We start from the raw sequence: 18260 nt of genomic DNA, 5'->3' as shown, positions 1-18260 counted from the left end.
CTCTGTCTCTTGCCCTTTGTCTGTCTGGCCTGTTTAGGCCTGTTCAGCCAACAATATGATGTGGTTGCAAAAAAGGCTAATACCGTTCTGGGGCATGTTAACAGGAGTGTCGTATGTAAGACCTCGGAGGTCATTGTCCCGCTCTGCTCAGCCCTGGTGAGGCCTCAGCTGGAGAACTATGTCCAATTCTGGGCGCCGCACTCTAGCAAACGTGGACAAACTGGAGAGAGTCCAGAGGAGAGCAACAAAAATAATCAAAGGTTTAGAAACCCTGACCTGTGAGGGAAGGTTAAACAAACTGGGCCCGGTTAGTCTTGAGAAAAGAAGACTGTCAGGGAGGGGGGCCTGAGAACAAGCTTCAAATATATTAAGGACTGTTATAAAGAAGAGTGTGATCTGTTGTTCTCCAGGCTAATAGTAATGGACTTAATCTGCAGCAAGGGAGATTTAGGTTAGATATTAGGAAGAAAATTCTGCCTATAACGGTAGTTAAGCTCTGGAACAGGCTTCCAAGGGAAGTTGTAGAATCCCCATCACTGGAGGTTGCTTAGATCAGGTTGGACAGTGCAGCCTGAAATTACCTGAGGTGCGAAGTGCACCGGTCACAGTTAACAGGTTCTTTCCCTTCGTGGCTACGTAAATTATGTAACAGGTGGGATTGATGAATCACAGGAATATGAACATAAAAGTTGTATTTATCATCCAGATAAACCAAGTATTAATGCTACTGAACAAAAAACAGATACATATAATAAGAAAGTCTGTAGTGCTGTCATACTCTCAAACTCTTGGAACCCATGAAAAATACTGCTAGAAGAAGGTAGTCAGTAGAGTACACTGTAAGTGGGAGGTGACAGTACAGTTTACACCAGCCTCTAATCCCGATGTGCCCACCTAGGGTCGGGCACACACTTTTTACTCTTTCCTGTTAAAACCACGTGCTAATATATATTAGCCCAAAAGCTTCCTATGTCATAAATCAGGTCAAGAGCCATAGGTTAACAACGAACACCTGTCAGGGATGGTCTAAGTTTATTTGGTGCTGCCTCACCACAGGGGGCTGGACTGGATGACTTCTTGAGGTCCCTTCCAGGCCTCATTTCTATAATTCTATGGCTGTAAGCTGTTCAGGGCAGGGACTCTTTCTAGGTGTATTTTGTTTGGGACCTGTATGTGCTCTGTAATATAAATAATAAACCTCAGCCTGAGCTTCCTAGGGTTTCTTCCTGCAGACTGACCCCTCTCTCTCTCCTCCTACCTCCCTCTTGCCTCAGAAAGACTCTCAACATTTTATACTCTTGGGTTGTAGCTAATAGGACCAGTCTGGCCCGGTTGCTAGGATGAGTCAGCAGAATACCTCTGCATTGTTATACAAGGCCCTAGACCCTCATACCCTGTTATACTCTTTTCAGAAACCATTGTCTATGTTTTAGTTTAGTGCTCCTGAGAAAATACTGCCCAGATTGCAAAGAGCACAGTGTTTGATCAGTGACTGTACAGTGCCCAGCAGAACCAAGGCTTACTCTGTGTGTGTGTGTGTGACTTGTATCCTAGGGGTCTGAGTGGAATGCCTCCAACCTGGAAGAGCTTCAAGGTTCGGGGTGAGTACTGGCCCTTTCCGCTACTTAATGTCGGCTGTTAAACGTTAGACTCTTAAATCTTCAAATCGCTTGTTTTCAGTTGCGTGTTCGGGTGTCCTGTGAAATGAAATATGATACGTGCAGGCCATACTTCAGTGGATAGGGCACAGGATTGGGACACTTGCCTTCTGTTCTCAGTAGTGACCTTGGACCAGATGGTTCCTCTCTTTCTATCTCAGTTTTCCCACCTGTACAATGGAGATAATATTTGTCCTCATTTGTAAAGTGCCTTGAGATCTAGGGAAGACAAATCCTCTATAGGAGTCTAGTTAATACTGAGCAAGCTTATTGTTGTCTGAGGTGTGAATTCCCAAATACTTCAGAAGATTACGCATTACAGTATTTGGGGTAAAGCTCTTATCCAAATGGTGAAAAACTGCCTGGAGATGAGCAGAGTTGTGTGAATTGTTCTCCATTCCACTAGTGCAGACAGGTGGCTGCAGTCGTGTGTCTCAGTGAACTCTCATCACGACATCACTTCTTGGCTTTATTTGCTTTAAGTGTTTTAGGCCAATGGGAATTTTGTGTATAAATACTTGCTGCTTGCCCAGGACACATGTCGGCCCCTATAATGAGACTCTGAAAAGTTATTGCTCAACAGCAGGAATAGATGTTTAAACTGTAGTCCTTGGGAACAGATGTCTGAACACTTTTGAATGAGTAAAACAACTAGCACATTAATCCTTTGATCTGTAGTGATGGTATCCTTGACATCTATTTTTAAATGTCAAAGCTGGACAAATCCTTGAATAAATATCATGTGCTATTGATTTGTCTGAATTATATGAAATAATAACTTAATATGGGCATGCATTCTCTCCCAGTATACGCCAATTTTATTATAAAAATCCTGCTGTTATATCCTGCAGAAGTAGAGTAAAATGATTCAACTTTCATTTCTTATTTCTGGTTGGAAGAAGGAAGAAAGGATGAGCTTGTTACGAAAGCACAAGTTTGAGAATCAGGACTCCCGGGTTCTTTTCCTAGCACTGCCGTTGATTCATTGTGAGACTTGGATCAAGTTTCGGCACCTCTCTCTTCCTCAGCTTCCCCATTGGTAGAGTGGGCAAGTCATTTTTCCTCTGTTCTCCATCTTTACATGGGACCATAATAGTAGAGAGAGATGAGTTGGGGGCTTGATTCAGTCAGTCCTTCACATGTAGAAATCCAGCTGATTTAATCGGAAGCGGAGGGCTTAGAGGTTTTGGGCTGCTGATCGTCCCATGCAGTAAGAGCACCCATGTTACATTGGGTTGTGTATGGTTTATCACATGAATTCCAGTTCCCCTTCCAGGGCTGTGATAAGTAAACTCTCTGCCTTTGTATCCTTTTGCATCCTGCAGCGTCTACTACATTTTAAATGTCACCAGGGAGATCGATAATTTTTTTCCTGGTCTGTTCGCGTATCATAATATTCGGGTGTACGACGAGGAGACGACAGACCTCCTGGCTCACTGGAATGAGGCATATCATTTCATAAATAAAGCCAAGTAAGTGGATGGAGATGAGCGAGCCAGTGCTTGGGGACATCGGAGGTTGGGATAAGAACCTGTCATTGGAATCTGTGGAATGATGTCGAGTCCTTGCATGACACTGAGGCGCTTCCTCCAGCAGGGAGCGAGGGAGCTCCCTCACCAGTACCGTGGCTATTGTAAGGATAGTGTTGTGCCCTCGGCATGCTGCTGAATAGCATTTCAGCAGACGATATGGAACCATTTGCAGAAGCTTTTTGAAACCTGCCTCCCTCTGAATTCCCTGTTTGTCACAGAGCTGTGGTTCCCATTTCAGGGCAAGTGCAATGAGAAGTGTATTCAATAGGGAAGTAACCACCCTGCTGTCTAGTACTGGAAACTCATTCCTTTCGGAGAAGTCCTGAACAGTGTCCATGCATCTGTTCTGGCTTTGACTCTATCCTCAGCAGCCAGTTCCCCTGGACTCCTTCGTGCTCCCAGCTCGCTGTCCCTAAGTTTGGCACAATAACTCATTCAGTGCCTTTACTGCCATGTCAGTTAAGTAGCTCCACCAGGCCAATTAAGTAGCTGTCCCTTTGCTGCTTAATTGCTGGGCTCTTTGTGAGGCGCTGAAGAGGTTTCTGGGATCCCTGCTCTCGCAAAGGCCTTTGAAAAGGGAGTTCCGTTGGGCCCCTGGAATGCCCAAATACCACATCTGTTCCCGTCAGTGGTTAATCATTAACCCCTTCACAACCAGTCACAATCGTGCTGAGATTTTATCTTCAGCGCCTTGTTCAACTTGCTTTTTTGTTTCCCTTTTTAAAAATAGAATGTTTGTTTGTTTCCAGTAATGAAGCTACATTCTGTTTGTGTTTGCACCTAACGCCCTAAAAGATTCAAGAGCCCCTAAGGGTCCTTCTGATAAAGTAAAACATTTTGAAATCCTTGAATTTTGTCTGTGATAGAATAAGCAGAGCAATGGCTCCCGGCAACAGTTAGTGACATGAACCACTCACATTCTGCTGGGGTTTCAGCATGTGGCTTGTAACTTGATGGGCTTTTCTTCATTCGGATCTGCATGGGGTAGCTGGAGAGTGACACCTGGTTAATTTGGCGTCTTTCATTAATCGGCCAAATCCTGCCCTAAGTAAGGACCAAATCATTAGGGTTGCAGGGGTGTAACTAGCGGTTGAATTTGACTTGGTCCATCAGCCACAATGCCAGGATTAATAATGGGCTCAAAAAGTAAGGGACTGCATCTGAAGCTGTGGAGGTCCCATCCCTGACAGATTGTGGCACAATTCTGCCAGGTGACGTAATAGGCGTTGAGGTTCGTAAATACATAGCAGGAAACATTTATTCCCATGTGTAATCCATCATTCAGTTGCCTTGCCTCCACCTTTGAAGATGGGGACCTGGCGTAAGGGCCTTCTTGCCAGGCCCCGCTGAGCCTCCAACCCTGTTACTTGCTCTTCGGATTGCACCAACCTCTCTGAGGAAGCCTCTTTATTTGTGAAACTTCTTGCTCTGTGATTTTCATCCAGTCACTCCACCCTCCAGGGCACAGGTGATACAGAAGCCCTAATGTGCAGTGAACAGTGCAGGGGGGTCTGGTAGGGAACCCACCATGCCTGTTCGGTCCACATCTCCAAAGACAGGGACATGCAGATAAAGGGAGCTTTGGGTAGTATCTGAAATAGCAGTGTGGTTGGCGTGAGAGGAGAGTGGTTAGGGGGTGTCACACTTCTCCAAATTCTAACTTTCCTGGAGAGTTTATTTTCTTGGACCATTTAACCCAAACCAATTAACTCCCTCTGAGCTGTGACGTTGGCTCGGTAAGGTGAACAAATGACCATCCATGCACCGTATAAACCTGTGATAGTAAAACTTAATAAACAAAAGGATTTGAGATATAGTTTTTCTTATTTTTTTGCCTTCCTCTCTAGGAAAAATCACTCTAAGTGTCTGGTACACTGCAAAATGGGTGTTAGCCGGTCTGCCTCTACAGTTATAGCTTATGCAATGAAGGAATTTGGCTGGTCTTTGGAAAAAGCCTATAATTACGTGAAGCAAAAACGCAGCATTGCAAGACCAAATGCAGGCTTCATGAAACAGCTGCTGGAATATGAAGGGATTTTAGATGCAAGGTAAGGTGATGGGTGGAATGAGAAGGTGACTTGCAAGGAAACGAAAAGAGCCTGTTGCAGAGTAGGATGTCTCACAAAGCAGGATTAGCAATGTGCAGTTGTGTGTACGCGCATGTGGGGCCTATGCTGGGCAAATAAGTTAAAAATTATCAGAGTTGCTTGGAAAGGGGGGAACACAATTTTGTGAAAAACGGGACGAGAAGGCAGTTTTTGGTCAATGTTTTAGTAGCTGTTTCAGGCGCGGGTTGGAGCTAGGCCTGCTACAGGAAGCGGGTCTGGCGCAGCTGCTGCCACGGAACAAACACATTGAGGTGCCACTGTGCTACTAGGCTTAAATGGTGATCTGTTGGCTCTTCTGTCCACTCAAGGAGCACAATCACTGAGTAAGGGGTATTGGGCCCAGCGAGCTCATTGGGTGGCTGGGCTCCCATGCCTGGAGCTGGCTGAGTTCCTGAGGCTGCATAGACATGCATAGGACAAAGTCCTGAAGTTGAGGAAGTCTTCCTGAGCAAGGACAACTGGATTCGGCCCTTAGTTGGTTGTTGCTGAGCATCTTGTTTAAGTTATACTCGAGTGACTCTGGTACATGTTTTGTGTGCGCTTGATCCGGATGCTTTCAGCTGCTGCATAATTTCTGGGGGACTTTGTTTCTGTTTCTTCATTATGTGCATATCGCCTTCATTTCCATCACAGCTAACTACGGTGTGGTCAATGCCATTTAAATCACAGTTACCTGATTCTGGAGGACTTTGGTTGCTGTTGTTTTTCTTCCCTTGAATCTTACGTAATGACCCAGCCATTTGTTCCCTTGTTTAGACCAGAGCCTGACTGCTTCGTACATCCTGCTCCTCTGCCCTGTGTTGCCACTGTCCTCTGTAGTGGGTGATCTGCTGGGATTGCATGTTTCCTCCAAAGGTTTCTGAGGGGCGTGACTTGTATGGGGCAGGGCACTGTGATGCGTTTACATACAACAGCTGCTGAGTGTTTGATTGTAGTAATTTGTGCCTTTTATTTTTCTCCCCAGCAAACAGCGTCATAACAAGCTGTGGAAGCAGCAAGCAGAGAGCAATCTACCCCAGAATGCAGATGATTCTACGGGGCCCAGTGACTTCCTGCTTGATAGCTTAGACATCGATCTAGAAAACCGCCTATCTGACCTGGACGCACCTTCACAGTCCACGTACTTGGACAACAGAGCCAATATGGAGGCCGGGGGGTTTCACTACTGCTTCCGGCGCCTGTCTGACTCGCTGCTGGAGAACAAGCTGCCTGGTGACAGGGAAATATTTTTCCGGGTGGAGGATCTGGAGCGAGACGTACTTTTGGAGCAGGCCAATTTGCTGGTGGATCAGCCTCCCCCAATCCCTCCTGAGGCTGTGGCAGAGACAATGAAGGCTAAGGACAAAGTGGAACCATTGGCAGAGCTGAGAAGTTTCTGTGAGAAGGAAGTGAAGAAGTTGGAGTCCAGCATGCCAAAGGGGAGGAGTGTGCCCAGCCAGGCGGATCCGGGAAAGGAAAGCATCAGGGAGGAAAATCCTGTGGAGAGGTGGAAGCGGCGCTTGTCTGTGCACAAGGAGGAGAACTTACTGAACAGAGAGAACTTGAATAACAACAACAGCAAGAGGAGCTGCCCAGAGGAGTTCGAGGTGCGTATGGGCTTAAAGGTAGATGATTAGTAACACCCGACACCGTGTGCATGAGACAACTCTCCACGTCCTCAGAGTATGATGTAATTTGGTTTGGAAGTGAAGGCTCCTGTAGTAGCGCCTGTCTCCATGCTGAGCCTTGCCTTGTAGAAGTGCTTCTGAACATCGCTTTGCTTGCACAAGTTGTGGAGCCAGCCACCAAAGGGAGCATGCAGCTACGTGAACATGCTATAAACCTCTCAGGGGAGCCGCCTTTCATGACCATCACTTGAAATGGTTGGTTTCCTCCAACACTGTCAGCTGGGAATCCTCGTGGCTTGACTCCCACTGCTGAGCCCAGACTTCAGCAGTAATGGAGAGGGGCTTCCTTTAAAGTCCCTTGGAGTCCTTATAAATAAAATATTTCCTATTGTTCTGTGTCTTCCCTTTCAATCTGCAAATTTGTCTTGTTTTAAACTAACCTGACTCTGCTATTCTGCATCCACACTAAATTGTTTGTCTGACTTCTTATTGCCTATTCTTTCCTTTTATAGCGCGATGCCATATTTGGAATCCTCAGTAAGGTCAAGCCTTCCTACCAGTCATGCACTGACTGCATGTATTCCTCAGCCAGTGCATCCGCTGAAGCCTCTGGGGAGCAGTGTGAAACGCTGAATCCAGCTGCCGCATGCTGCAGTTCTACAATCTGCACTCAGCCTTCGCTCCTCTCCCATGTGACTTCTAACTTGTTGGACCAGATGCCTAGCAAGTCGCAGGCTGAGGAAGTAATCAGGGCTAAAAATGATGTCTTGCCTCCATTGCTGCAGGGAACTAGTGTTTTGGGAGGTGGCACCTGCAGATCTGTGGCGGATCAGCATTGCAATATTTCTGAAAAGCCAAAAGATGCACCAAAAACATCTGTCAAAGCACTGCTTGCCAGGAGAAATTCCCACTGTGAGAAGAGCCCTCTGAATACAGAAGTGATGAAGGAAGAGTCTCCATCCAGAAAAGATGTCAAACCAACGAAGGACCTGAAGTACTTGCTGTTTAGTAAAGATTTGGAAAAGCCAACCACAAACAGTTATTTGATGCAGCATCAAGAATCTCTTATTCAGCTTCAAAAAGCTGGTTTAGTTAGGAAGCATACCAAAGAACTGGAGCGTCTGAAGAGTGTGCCGTCAGAATCCTCGTCACTGGTAAGAGAGAGCTCCGTGAGCAGAATTGATGCTAGTATACCAGAGGAAAACCAAGATTTGGCTTTGCACCGAGGCCCAGTATCTCTTCTGGGTCCAGCACCTTTAATATCCGAAGACACAGAGAATGATGTGGAGAAGTTAGAGGCCAAACACCCCTTACAGGGACTGTCTCAGAAAACCTCCACACCTGTCCTGTGCAGGCTGGAGCACATGAGCAGTTACACAAAGGACTTTCTGAAGACCATATGCTATACGCCATCATCTTCCAGGAGTTCCAACTTGACACGCAGTTCTAGTAGCGACAGCATACACAGTGTGCATGGGAAACCTGGCCTGGTAAAACAACGTACTCAGGAAATCGAAACCAGGCTACGACTTGCTGGTTTGACTGTTTCTTCCCCTCTGAAGAGATCCAATTCTCTTGCCAAGCTAGGGTGTCTTAACTTGTCCTCCGAGGACTTATCGAGTGACATTGACATGTCAACAGTAATGAACTCAAAAGAGGCCAAATTGAGTGAGTCTTCCATGCTTTGCGAGTCACAATCCTCTCTGAGGAGTGTGGACGTAAGCTCCAAACTGCTAGCAAATTCAGCCACAGGAAACTTGAAGAGCACACTTTGGAAGGGCAAAAGTTGACACGTTCTGGTGTATGTGTTGTTTTTTTAAAATCAGCATTTATTGCCTGAACCCAATGCCATTTTATCATCTGAAACAAAATAGTTCAGCTGATGCCACGTCTTTACCCCCTTCCTTGTGCAGTAAGTGGGGAGAAAGAGGGACATAACTGACATGGGTGAATGGCACAGTGAAAAAAAACATTGCATGGCTTGGAAGAGGACGTGGTGTGTGAACTGCCTACTGTTCCTATAGGACAATATTCCCAGTACTGTTGCCAAGTATAGTTGTGTTAAAATATATATAATGTAAAAAAATGCTGAAAATATTGTTTCAAAGTCTCAACAAAAGTCATGGCATTTTAAATTTTTTTTTATTTTGCAAAACAAACATAGCACAAGTCTCTAGTTTAAACAGCCACTTGTGGAAAAACCTGTAGATGGCAACATAAACTCTACCTCTGTTCTTGCTGATTTCTGTGTTGATTTTTTTAAGGCTTATTCCAGGATATTTAAAGTTTTTTGAAAAGCATTCCTACGACATCAACTGTAAAGATCCAAAAGAGTGTTGACGTGTAGGCTTTACTGTACTGAGTAACTCTAACTATGAAGTCAAGTGAAAAAGTGTAGAGCTGTTGTTTTATTGACAGCGTGATCTGCTGACCCGATAGTTCTCTTTACTGTATAATCAGGGTTAGCTGTCACAGTGTCTTGTGTTAATAACAGAATGACATCTAGGTTGTGTGTTTTGAAGGCTTCTGTTAAAGTGGAGAAATGTCTTGTTCTTCAGGTATTGTTGCTCTTGTTGTGGTTTTATAGTTATCCCAGTAATAATGACAAGCCTGGCCAGTAGGTGACCATGAACCATTGTGAAATGTGTGTGATGCTGGAATCAGTGGTGTAGCACTTGTGTTTTGGAAGCCCTGCTTTATCAGACTGTTGATGGCATGCATTGCAGATGAGAAGACAACTGACCTGTCTCATCCTACGGAGGGCAGGCTTTATTGTCATTCTGTACGTTTGAAACCTGGGGAGATGATAAGTTAGTTTATTTGGTAGAACATTTCTCGCATCCTGGAGTTTGCAGCAGAAATGCAAAGCAGCAGCAGGTTATCTCAGGAAGGTGTATGGTTGTCACTGAGCTCTGAAGCTTTTTAGAAGTCCCCACATTGAGTAACATCCAAAGGGTTTATTTTTTCATCATCGGGAAGCAGTGCGGGAGGACGAGTATTCCTGCTCTTGTTTGTTTATAGTACATATTGTCTGGGATGCACAGGTTAATTTCAGTGATGGTCTCCTCCTGATGACAACAGAAGTGCAAATTCTGCTCTCGGTGAACGTGTGGTGCTCCCCTGGGCTTCCCTGATCTTACACACCCATCCAAGGGCAGAGTTTGGGGCCAGTGCAAGGAGGAGGCAGTAGTTTCACTAGCCTAGCCTAAATGGAATATTGCAATATCTCAGAAAGGAAGGAAAAGTGGAGAGCTAGATTAGTTTCCATAGTGTTAAACAATCATTAAGTCTTCTACATGGTACTGCTAGCTAGATTTCTGATATGGTAAGGCATTTAGGGCTCAGTCCTATACCCTCTGAAGTCAGTTGTGCAGGATTATCTCTTAGAGCAGAGCCATTGGCTGTATAGGCTGTTCTTTTTTCATCAGCTGCTTGGTACTAGTTTCTGTTGGAGGTTTATGGCCAACGCAGAAACACTCCATTTCCACTTAGTTCTCATTCAGGCAAGGGGGGGGCTGTATAATCTTGGGCACAGACCTCAGAATTCAGCCCTTGATGATGAAACAGAATTCAAGTAAAAATGGGGATGATCAAAATGAGTGAGTGAGATTATAAGAAATCTGCTTGAGCCACTTCCAGAGATAGGCCGGTTGGACACACAGATAACCCAGGTTAGCCCTAAAATGCTGTCCCTCAACAAAGGAGCACTCCCAACATCATGATAACCAGCCCCATATTCATTTGTGGGTCGTTGTCGTCACACCCAGTGACCATTTATTACAGAACGATTTCAGATAAATACTGTAGTACCATAGCCTTCCCGCCCCTGCCAGGTGCAACATGCCTCAAAGGAGGCCCTTTGCCTCTGGGGTGTGTAACACATTGTGGTAGAATGCATTTGCCAGCCTGGTAGAAAAAACACATTTAAAAAAACCTCCAAAACTCTGGGAGATACATTTTTGCCAAATTAAGGATATAATTTTCAAAAGTGCCTCAGTCACTGAGGAGTCTGAGTCCCATTGCATATCAGTTGGATTTAGACTTAAGTGACTTAAGCACTTTTAAAAATGGGACTTAGGCTCCTAAATTTTCAAAAATGCCTGAATTCCATGTGTTAGACTAACTTTGGTGTCACAGTGACATTTAAAGCGTGGTGACAACAAACTATGGATTTGTTGTGGTCCGTGGTTTTAACAACCAGGTCCATGTGAGTCTGAGCTGTTTTTTTAAAAATCTGCGTTTGCAGAGCCGTTGCTGGATAGTCTTTCAGATGGGGATGGAAAGTGAAGAGTGCAACTTTGAACAGCAGATCCTACAACCTGCCATTTAAAATGTTTGAGTACCCATTTGGGAAGTGTCCCGTGGTTTCCACCGTTTAGAATACCAAGGATTCCTTTTTTTTTTTTTCATTAACTCCCCCAATTTTGTACTAAAAGCAGGAGAAATATGGGCTGGGAAGCAGTAGATAAATATTTCTCCTTTGATAGAGGGGTCAAAAATGTATATACATCTTGAGCATATGGCAAATTTGCCATTTCATGTGTGAAAGAAGCAAAAGCTTCTTAAGCAAGGCACACAATGGCAATATCTCAGAGGACGTGAAACATTTTGTAATCCACGTTTTCTAGTGTCGGGAAACTGATGTCATTGTTAGAGTTGGACCTTCCCTTAGCTGCAATGTTTGTGTTATTGTCTGGCTATAAACCTTCAGAAGTGGATTTAGCATGGACACTTCCTTTGATGCTGTGATTGTCGTTGGTTCTTGGTGTGGTTCTTTTCACTGAACCCACCCTTTTGTGCGTCTTGGAAATCAATACTGACTAGATCACTTCAATACACTGTGAATTCACTGACGCATGCCCCCCTTCCCTCCCCAGTTGTGACATTTCAGTTTCGCTGTATCTGGGGTGTGGTGGTATATCTAAAATATTAATGTTGTTGTTATGTGCCTAATGTCAAAGCATCATGGGTGCGTTTCCAGGTCCATATCTACTGTAGTGTATTCCATATATTTTTATTACTTGTCTTTTAGTTGTTCTTACTTAGGTTTTATTTGTAAAAGATGGATTGGGAAGGAGGGGTGGTAGTGAGCATGGCTAAAGCCATGGCACTGTGCTTGATTATTGCATGGCGGCAAAAGGTTTCTTCAGAGCCTGTTAGCCCATGCTGAAATTATCAGCTAAGGTATTTTTGAAAGCTGTTAATCTGTTCACCAGCTCAATCCAAACCACAACATTGTGCTAAAAGCCAGTTGCACAGTTGTTTGGATTCTCCCTGTCTGCAAATCTGTGCACCTGTTCACACTGACAGTCTTCTTTCCCAAGGAGAGGCCCTTTCCCATCTGACACAGTTGGACAAAGACTGCCCTTATTTACACCCATGCTATTCCATTGAAGCTGGATCTGCAAGGCAGAATTTGACCTAGTTATTTTATTTAATTTCTATTTTCCCGTGGATTTTTGCTAGCCCTCTTTATCCAGATAACCTTAAAGGATCCCTAATAGTGTCACTGTAGGATAAAGCAGATAGTTAACCCCTCATGGCTAGGACTCCACAGTGTTATTAAGCAAGATCTTGTGCTTCTCTTGTGGAGAGATGGTCACTGAGGTCCAAATTTTGCATGCAAAAAGAAGTGAGTGTGGTGATATTTGTAATTCTCCCAGTTGTGTGTGCAGATCACGCATGTGTGCATACAACACATGGGCTAGGTTAGACGAGGATTGTTAAAAGTGCTGATCTCTGGTCTAATTGCTCCCACTGAAGTCAATGGGAGTCTTAACTGTTGATTTCAATGGGCGTAGAGGCAGGCCAATGATGAGTGCTTCTGAAAATCCCCTGTGTAATTGCCTGTTTCCAAGAATGGCAGGAGTGACACACACAGATGTGGCCATTTAATTTTGTTTCTGCAGGTTGTTTTGCACCTGTGAGTTGGCTGCTGCCTTGTGAAGATGCCTTAACACCTACTGTTCCCATCCCCACTGCCAGTGAGCTGTAATTCCATCTATTTGCTTGGGGTGGGGACATGCACTCCTCACAGCACTAACTGCCAGTAGGGAACCAATCCCAGGCAGTAAGACACTGCAGTGTATTAATACACATTGCCTTTGTTCACAAGGTCATTGCCACGTATGCCCAATTTGACATTTGTTGGCCAACCCATTGTAGCTTGTACTAAGAGAGAAGCTTAACAGGTGCTTAGACTTGAAGAACTTCTGAAAATGTCCAAGTTGTTTTAACAATACAAGTGAACAAACCTATTTCCTTCCTGTTTTCTTCTTCTATGACCTGCCAAACTGTGCTACATACAAACTACTGCTTTGGTAGTTTAGTTTTCAGTTGACTACAATGCCCATATCGTGATTGGAAAAAAAGAAATCACACAGACTCCGTTATTTTGTGGAACATAACTGTGTCACCACACACACAATGTAGCTTATCAAACTTGAAGATCCATTGCTGCTTAGTGCAACACAATACTGTTGATACATGTAGTTTATTTTTAATTTTTTTTAAGTCAATATATGCGTAGAGGCTATAGCATGCCAATTCAAAGTTTTTGTAGCCAAAAAATGCAGTGCTTGCAGGGTTGTTAGTCTCGATGCATGAAAATATAGTTGTTTTCTTTCTCTCCTATGTATTGTAATTGTTCTTTTACAATTGAGTGCCTTAATAATAGTTTACAAATACTGTGTATTTATGCTGAGCTGGTAAACGCTGCTGTTTTGCTGTTTTGTCTTGGTGCTTTGATGTTTCAGTGTAAGTAAGACCATTACTATTTGCGTGTATGATTCCTGTATAACTCTGATGGTCCCTGATCTCAGAACTGCTAATGAGTTTTCCTTTGCTAGGTGTATGGGTAAAACGATGGGCTTTGTAAATGGATCCCACATAAATTCCAGCTTCTGTTGCCCTGGCCTCATCGCTTATGATTTATCTCTGCATTGCTGCAGACAGTGCAGGCAAGGGAGGGCTTGACAAGACATTCCAAAGATGGAAGGCCATCGTTACACTTGGAAGAGTTACAGGCATGATCTAAGCCAAGGAACACTCCAACATCAAATCTGAAATGCACAGACTGGCACCTTATTTCCAGCGTATGCTTTTTTTGTTCCTTGTTTTAGAAATAGCACCGTTTCGGTCATCATTTCTCAATGTGTTCTTTAACTAAATAATATGCCCCTTCATGTCACAGACGTTGGTCTGCTCTCCTTGCCTGAGAGTTGACCCAGGGCCCATGAATAGTTACCACCCTTGTTAGATAAGCTGCGGACATGAATGAATGGGTGAATAACCAGTCGCTGTTTCAGTGCATTGCTGTACTCTTATGATAACAGTGTTCTTTTTATTTCATTGTATTTCTTGATTCTGGTTTTTATATTTAAATATGCAGTATCTTTTGTACTGTACATTTGCAGTAGGGGATGCATAATGCACTTTTTTTTTTTTTTTTTTTTTACTTTTGTTGGTAAAAGTGTACTGTATGTTACATGTGCTTCTTGTGAGGAAAATAAACATTTTTTTCTTTACAAGTGAGGTTTGCACTATCTCTTGAGTAACGTCCATACGCATAGTCAGCTTGTGATCAGCATTTCAAAGCAGATGACTGGCCAGTGCAAGCCTCCGAAACGTTGTGTACAGTATATTACAGGGGAGTCAATGTCAGTAAACAGCTGTCGCTGAGAAGGGGGTACTGACCTATAGGGCTTTGCGGCTGACCTATAGGGCCAGACTCGGTGATGATGAATGTGGGGATGTATGTCACAAGCCAGATTCTTATGTAAGTGGCCACCACTGCATTGCCAGCCCACCAAAGCCTGTGGAGTGGCGTTGGCAAAAGTGAGATCAGAATCTGAGCCCAGGAGTAAGTGGGCATGAACAGTCAGGGAGGGTAACTAGCACCAATCTCTCTGGTATTCGGTGGGGGTGCAAATGCATGTAATGTTTTGTGTCAAGTGATAGGAGTGGTGTGGGAAGCAGGAAAGAGGAAAAAGGAACCAGCAGGTGGTGGTGAGATCAAGCAGCTTCCCTCTCTCCCCCCACAAGTTTTATCTCCTCCACGCCTCCTTTTTGTTATATGCCCTCTTTCTCCCCTCACTGTGTAAGCCAGGCTTGTGTTGTACAATCACCGAGATCAGACTGGAGCGTGCTTACACCCCTTTCCACCTTCAGCTGTTGTCACAGTACCACTGCTGAGTGCACTGTGCCTATTTGGCCCCAGTAAGATCTTGTTACACCAGTGACTTGCTTTCTTCCTGAAACACCTGACCCAGGGAGTGCAGAGTCCAGGGGTAATGAGGAAGGAGATACAAAAATGGGGACTGGGTTAGAGAGGCAGCAGACCCCAGAGATCCAAAAGAAATTGGTCCTTGAGATGACCTAGCAACGCTGAGGTAACTGATTCATGCCGCAGCTTCTCCAAGTTCATGGTGCAGTTTCCTTAGTATTCTTCACTGTGAAGAGGTTTTAGCATCAGCATTTGACTCTCATCTCCCAGTGACTTTGCTGTCTTTTAACTTCGAGAATGTTTACCCCTTTGTTTGCTGGGTTTATTTAATCCCATTTACTTAATTTTTGGAAATAAAGTCTGAATGTGGGCTGCAAGTCTTTTTTAGTTTCTTTTTGGGGGGAGGGGGCTGTTTGAAATAAAAATAGAAATCCGTTTAATGGAGGAGGAACAGGAATTAAATATACAATGGCAATAGATTTTTTTAAGAGACTGGAGTCTGGATTTAAGGAAACTCTTTCAGACTCTGAGCATCTCAAAGCATCTTACCCAGTAATGAGTCGAATGCCAATAGCATGGTGTCTGTGCAGGCAAATGCAGCAGCTATTGCATGCGAAGCAATATTTTGTCCACAGCACGGGAGAATTTATTTTATTTGAGAGGATACATGGCATTATCTGACAGTGCCATGGGTTCTTTAACTCCCAGCAGATGTAGTGAGTGGAAACCTGCGTTTTAATGTCTCCTTCAAAGAACAAATAGCTAGCATTAAAGCAGATTAATTGTAAGTTACAAGATGTAACTGGGAAAATGAAGCCTTTTTTGTGATGAGTCAACTCTGCTCCAGACCAAAGTTCCATAGGACGTAGGATCAGCCCTTCCAGTGTATTCACCAAATTTTGCCTTTAAAGGCAAACAGCGAGCATCTGTCTCTTGTGCCTTTAAGGAGTCTTGTTACTGCCTGGAGTTGTTCTTGCTCTCTAAGCTGCTTCAGGGAAGAAAATGTCAGTGTTTACCTTGGCAGAGTAACAAAGCACAGGCTGAGGATGTTCTTCAGCTTTGGCATACTTGCTAATTGTCTGGGAGAAAGTCGTTAACCCCAAGAAGTATTGTTTTAAAATTACATTTTAAAAATTGATTCAGCTCCGATTTGACAGGAGATTGGCATCTGTCATTTAACCATTGGTCAGGAAGAACATGGGCAGTGCCAGCCCAGGCCTGAACCCCATATTGCACTGCCAGTTGGTTTCACTGATCTCCGGGAGAGCTTCAGAGAGGACCTCGTCTCCATAACCCATTGGGTCCTTCAGCAGAGGCTGCCACGCAAGCCCCAGTTAGTGCTAAGATGCTGTGAGGATGCTGGGAAAATAATTGACACTTCCACACGTATTTTAATCTCTTGCCAACATTAATTTGCCAACTTCTCAAAATACTAAGTGTGAAAAGTGTAGGCCGGGAAGTCATTGAAATGAGTCAGGTATTCAACACCTTTAAGCCTCTCTGGAGCTTGGTGTCATGTGAGCTATGGTTTGGTCCAAATATTAACACACACAGCTATTCTCTGCAGAGAGATTAGGGACAGGAGGGGATGCAGGGAATATTTCAAACCTGTTCTCACTTTATGGGTTTATAAAGTATCATCCTGGAACCACAGCTCTTCGTACAGCCCCATGGATTTGGCTTCTTTGTTTAGCCAAATGGCATGCTTTTCAACTATGCTAGTGACCTTATAGAGAGTCATTTATGGGGGAAAGATGAGCCCATGGAGAGGAATTCACCACCTGGGTGAGCAGTGCCTGTATGGAAAGGTAGCATAGCCAAGCCCTGGAATCTGTAGAAAGAACTGTGGCCAGTTCTTGGGAGCCTGGAGGAGAGACAGAGTTTATAAGTTGTGCGTGAGTGAGAGAGAGTGCTATGGATTTTTATTACACTTCTCGGGGTGAGACTGTGTGTTCATTTTGCTTAAGAATTGTCCCTCTGTTCTTCCCCATTCTCTCTTTCACCACCCTGCCTGACAGAATTGTCAGTCCTTGTAGGTTTCATGCTGATTACAACCCTAGTACCACATTCCATTCTCACTAACGCCTGCATCAATCTAGAGTGGCTCCATTGACTTTGGTGGCATTACTTCAGATTTACACTGATGTAAATGAAAAGGGAATTTCGCCTTGGATCATTTGACACCAGTCCCAGGCCCCTACAGCCTAGTATAGTTTCAGTTTAAATGGAGGAGGAAGAAAGTCCGCTTTTGGTTATAACTGGGCAGTGAAGAAAACAATGCCTCAAAAGCTGAGCCCTTCCCAGGGATGTTTTGACAAGAGGTGGGAGCTCTCTGTCAATTAAACAGGACTAAAGGCAGCTCTCCACGTGAATGAGCCCCAGCACTGGTGTCATTATGAGCTAAATTCTGCTCTCAGTCAGCAAATGAAGATGGCTGCAAAGTGGGCCACTGGACTTACCCAAGACATTGCTGAAGGGTTGTGCAAAGGTGGGCATCTAGGCAATGTGTACCCCACAAATAACTCCTAGTTCAATCGTGGTCTGATATGGGCTGTATTTAAACAGGGATAGGACACATTTCAGGATGCTGTCAAGACTGATGGCCCATAAAACTGGGTCACCTTTTGAGAATTATACCATGTGTGGATCCTTATTTTCAGCTGCCCTTTGTATAATTTTTTCTTACCAGTCAATTGTTCCTAGTTAGGTAGTGACATAAGATCAAGGAATGCACTGAACACATCTTTTCTTGGACCTGCATTAGCTCTGCCACCACATATGTGACCAGCCAGTTGTTGGTTACCTATAGCCACTCTATGCATATGCAGGTTATGAGGACAATAATTCAGACTCTTGGTGCCTCATCCTTAGGCAGTGTTATGAAAGGAGAGGAAAATATTCAGTCTTGGAGAAGGCCATATGGCATGCTTGGAGAGCAGCCACTGAGGTAAATTCCCATTCTTGTCTGAATGTGCCAGTTTAAGGTCAAATGTCTTAGCGCTGATGGGAAATGACTGCCTAGGCCAGATTGAGGATCTCTGAATCTGCAATAATGAGAAGGGTATTTGAATTTGTCATTCAGACTATCCAAATCTCAGTTATGCTCAGAACAGTCTCCAGAGAGCTGGTTT

General features: G+C 44.2%; 1 protein-coding gene across 4 annotated transcripts in view; it reads left to right on the top strand.

Annotated features, from left to right (window-relative positions):
* SSH1 (slingshot protein phosphatase 1) overlaps positions 1-14370 on the top strand; it is a 64365-nt gene extending 49995 nt beyond the window's left edge. For all 4 annotated transcript variants that reach the window (XM_074972352.1, XM_074972356.1, XM_074972353.1 and 1 more), the window contains 5 exons: positions 1555-1601; positions 2984-3130; positions 5038-5238; positions 6263-6884; positions 7418-14370. In XM_074972352.1, coding sequence (XP_074828453.1) covers positions 1555-1601; positions 2984-3130; positions 5038-5238; positions 6263-6884; positions 7418-8695 — 2295 coding nt within the window. In that variant the 3' untranslated portion in view covers positions 8696-14370. The remainder of the gene's footprint in view (positions 1-1554; positions 1602-2983; positions 3131-5037; positions 5239-6262; positions 6885-7417) is intronic.
* Positions 14371-18260: the final 3890 nt, after the last annotated feature.

This window comes from Natator depressus, chromosome 15, assembly GCF_965152275.1.
Source record: "Natator depressus isolate rNatDep1 chromosome 15, rNatDep2.hap1, whole genome shotgun sequence".
Taxonomy (NCBI): domain Eukaryota; kingdom Metazoa; phylum Chordata; order Testudines; family Cheloniidae; genus Natator; species Natator depressus.
This window is presented reverse-complemented; position numbering and strand designations above follow the sequence as displayed.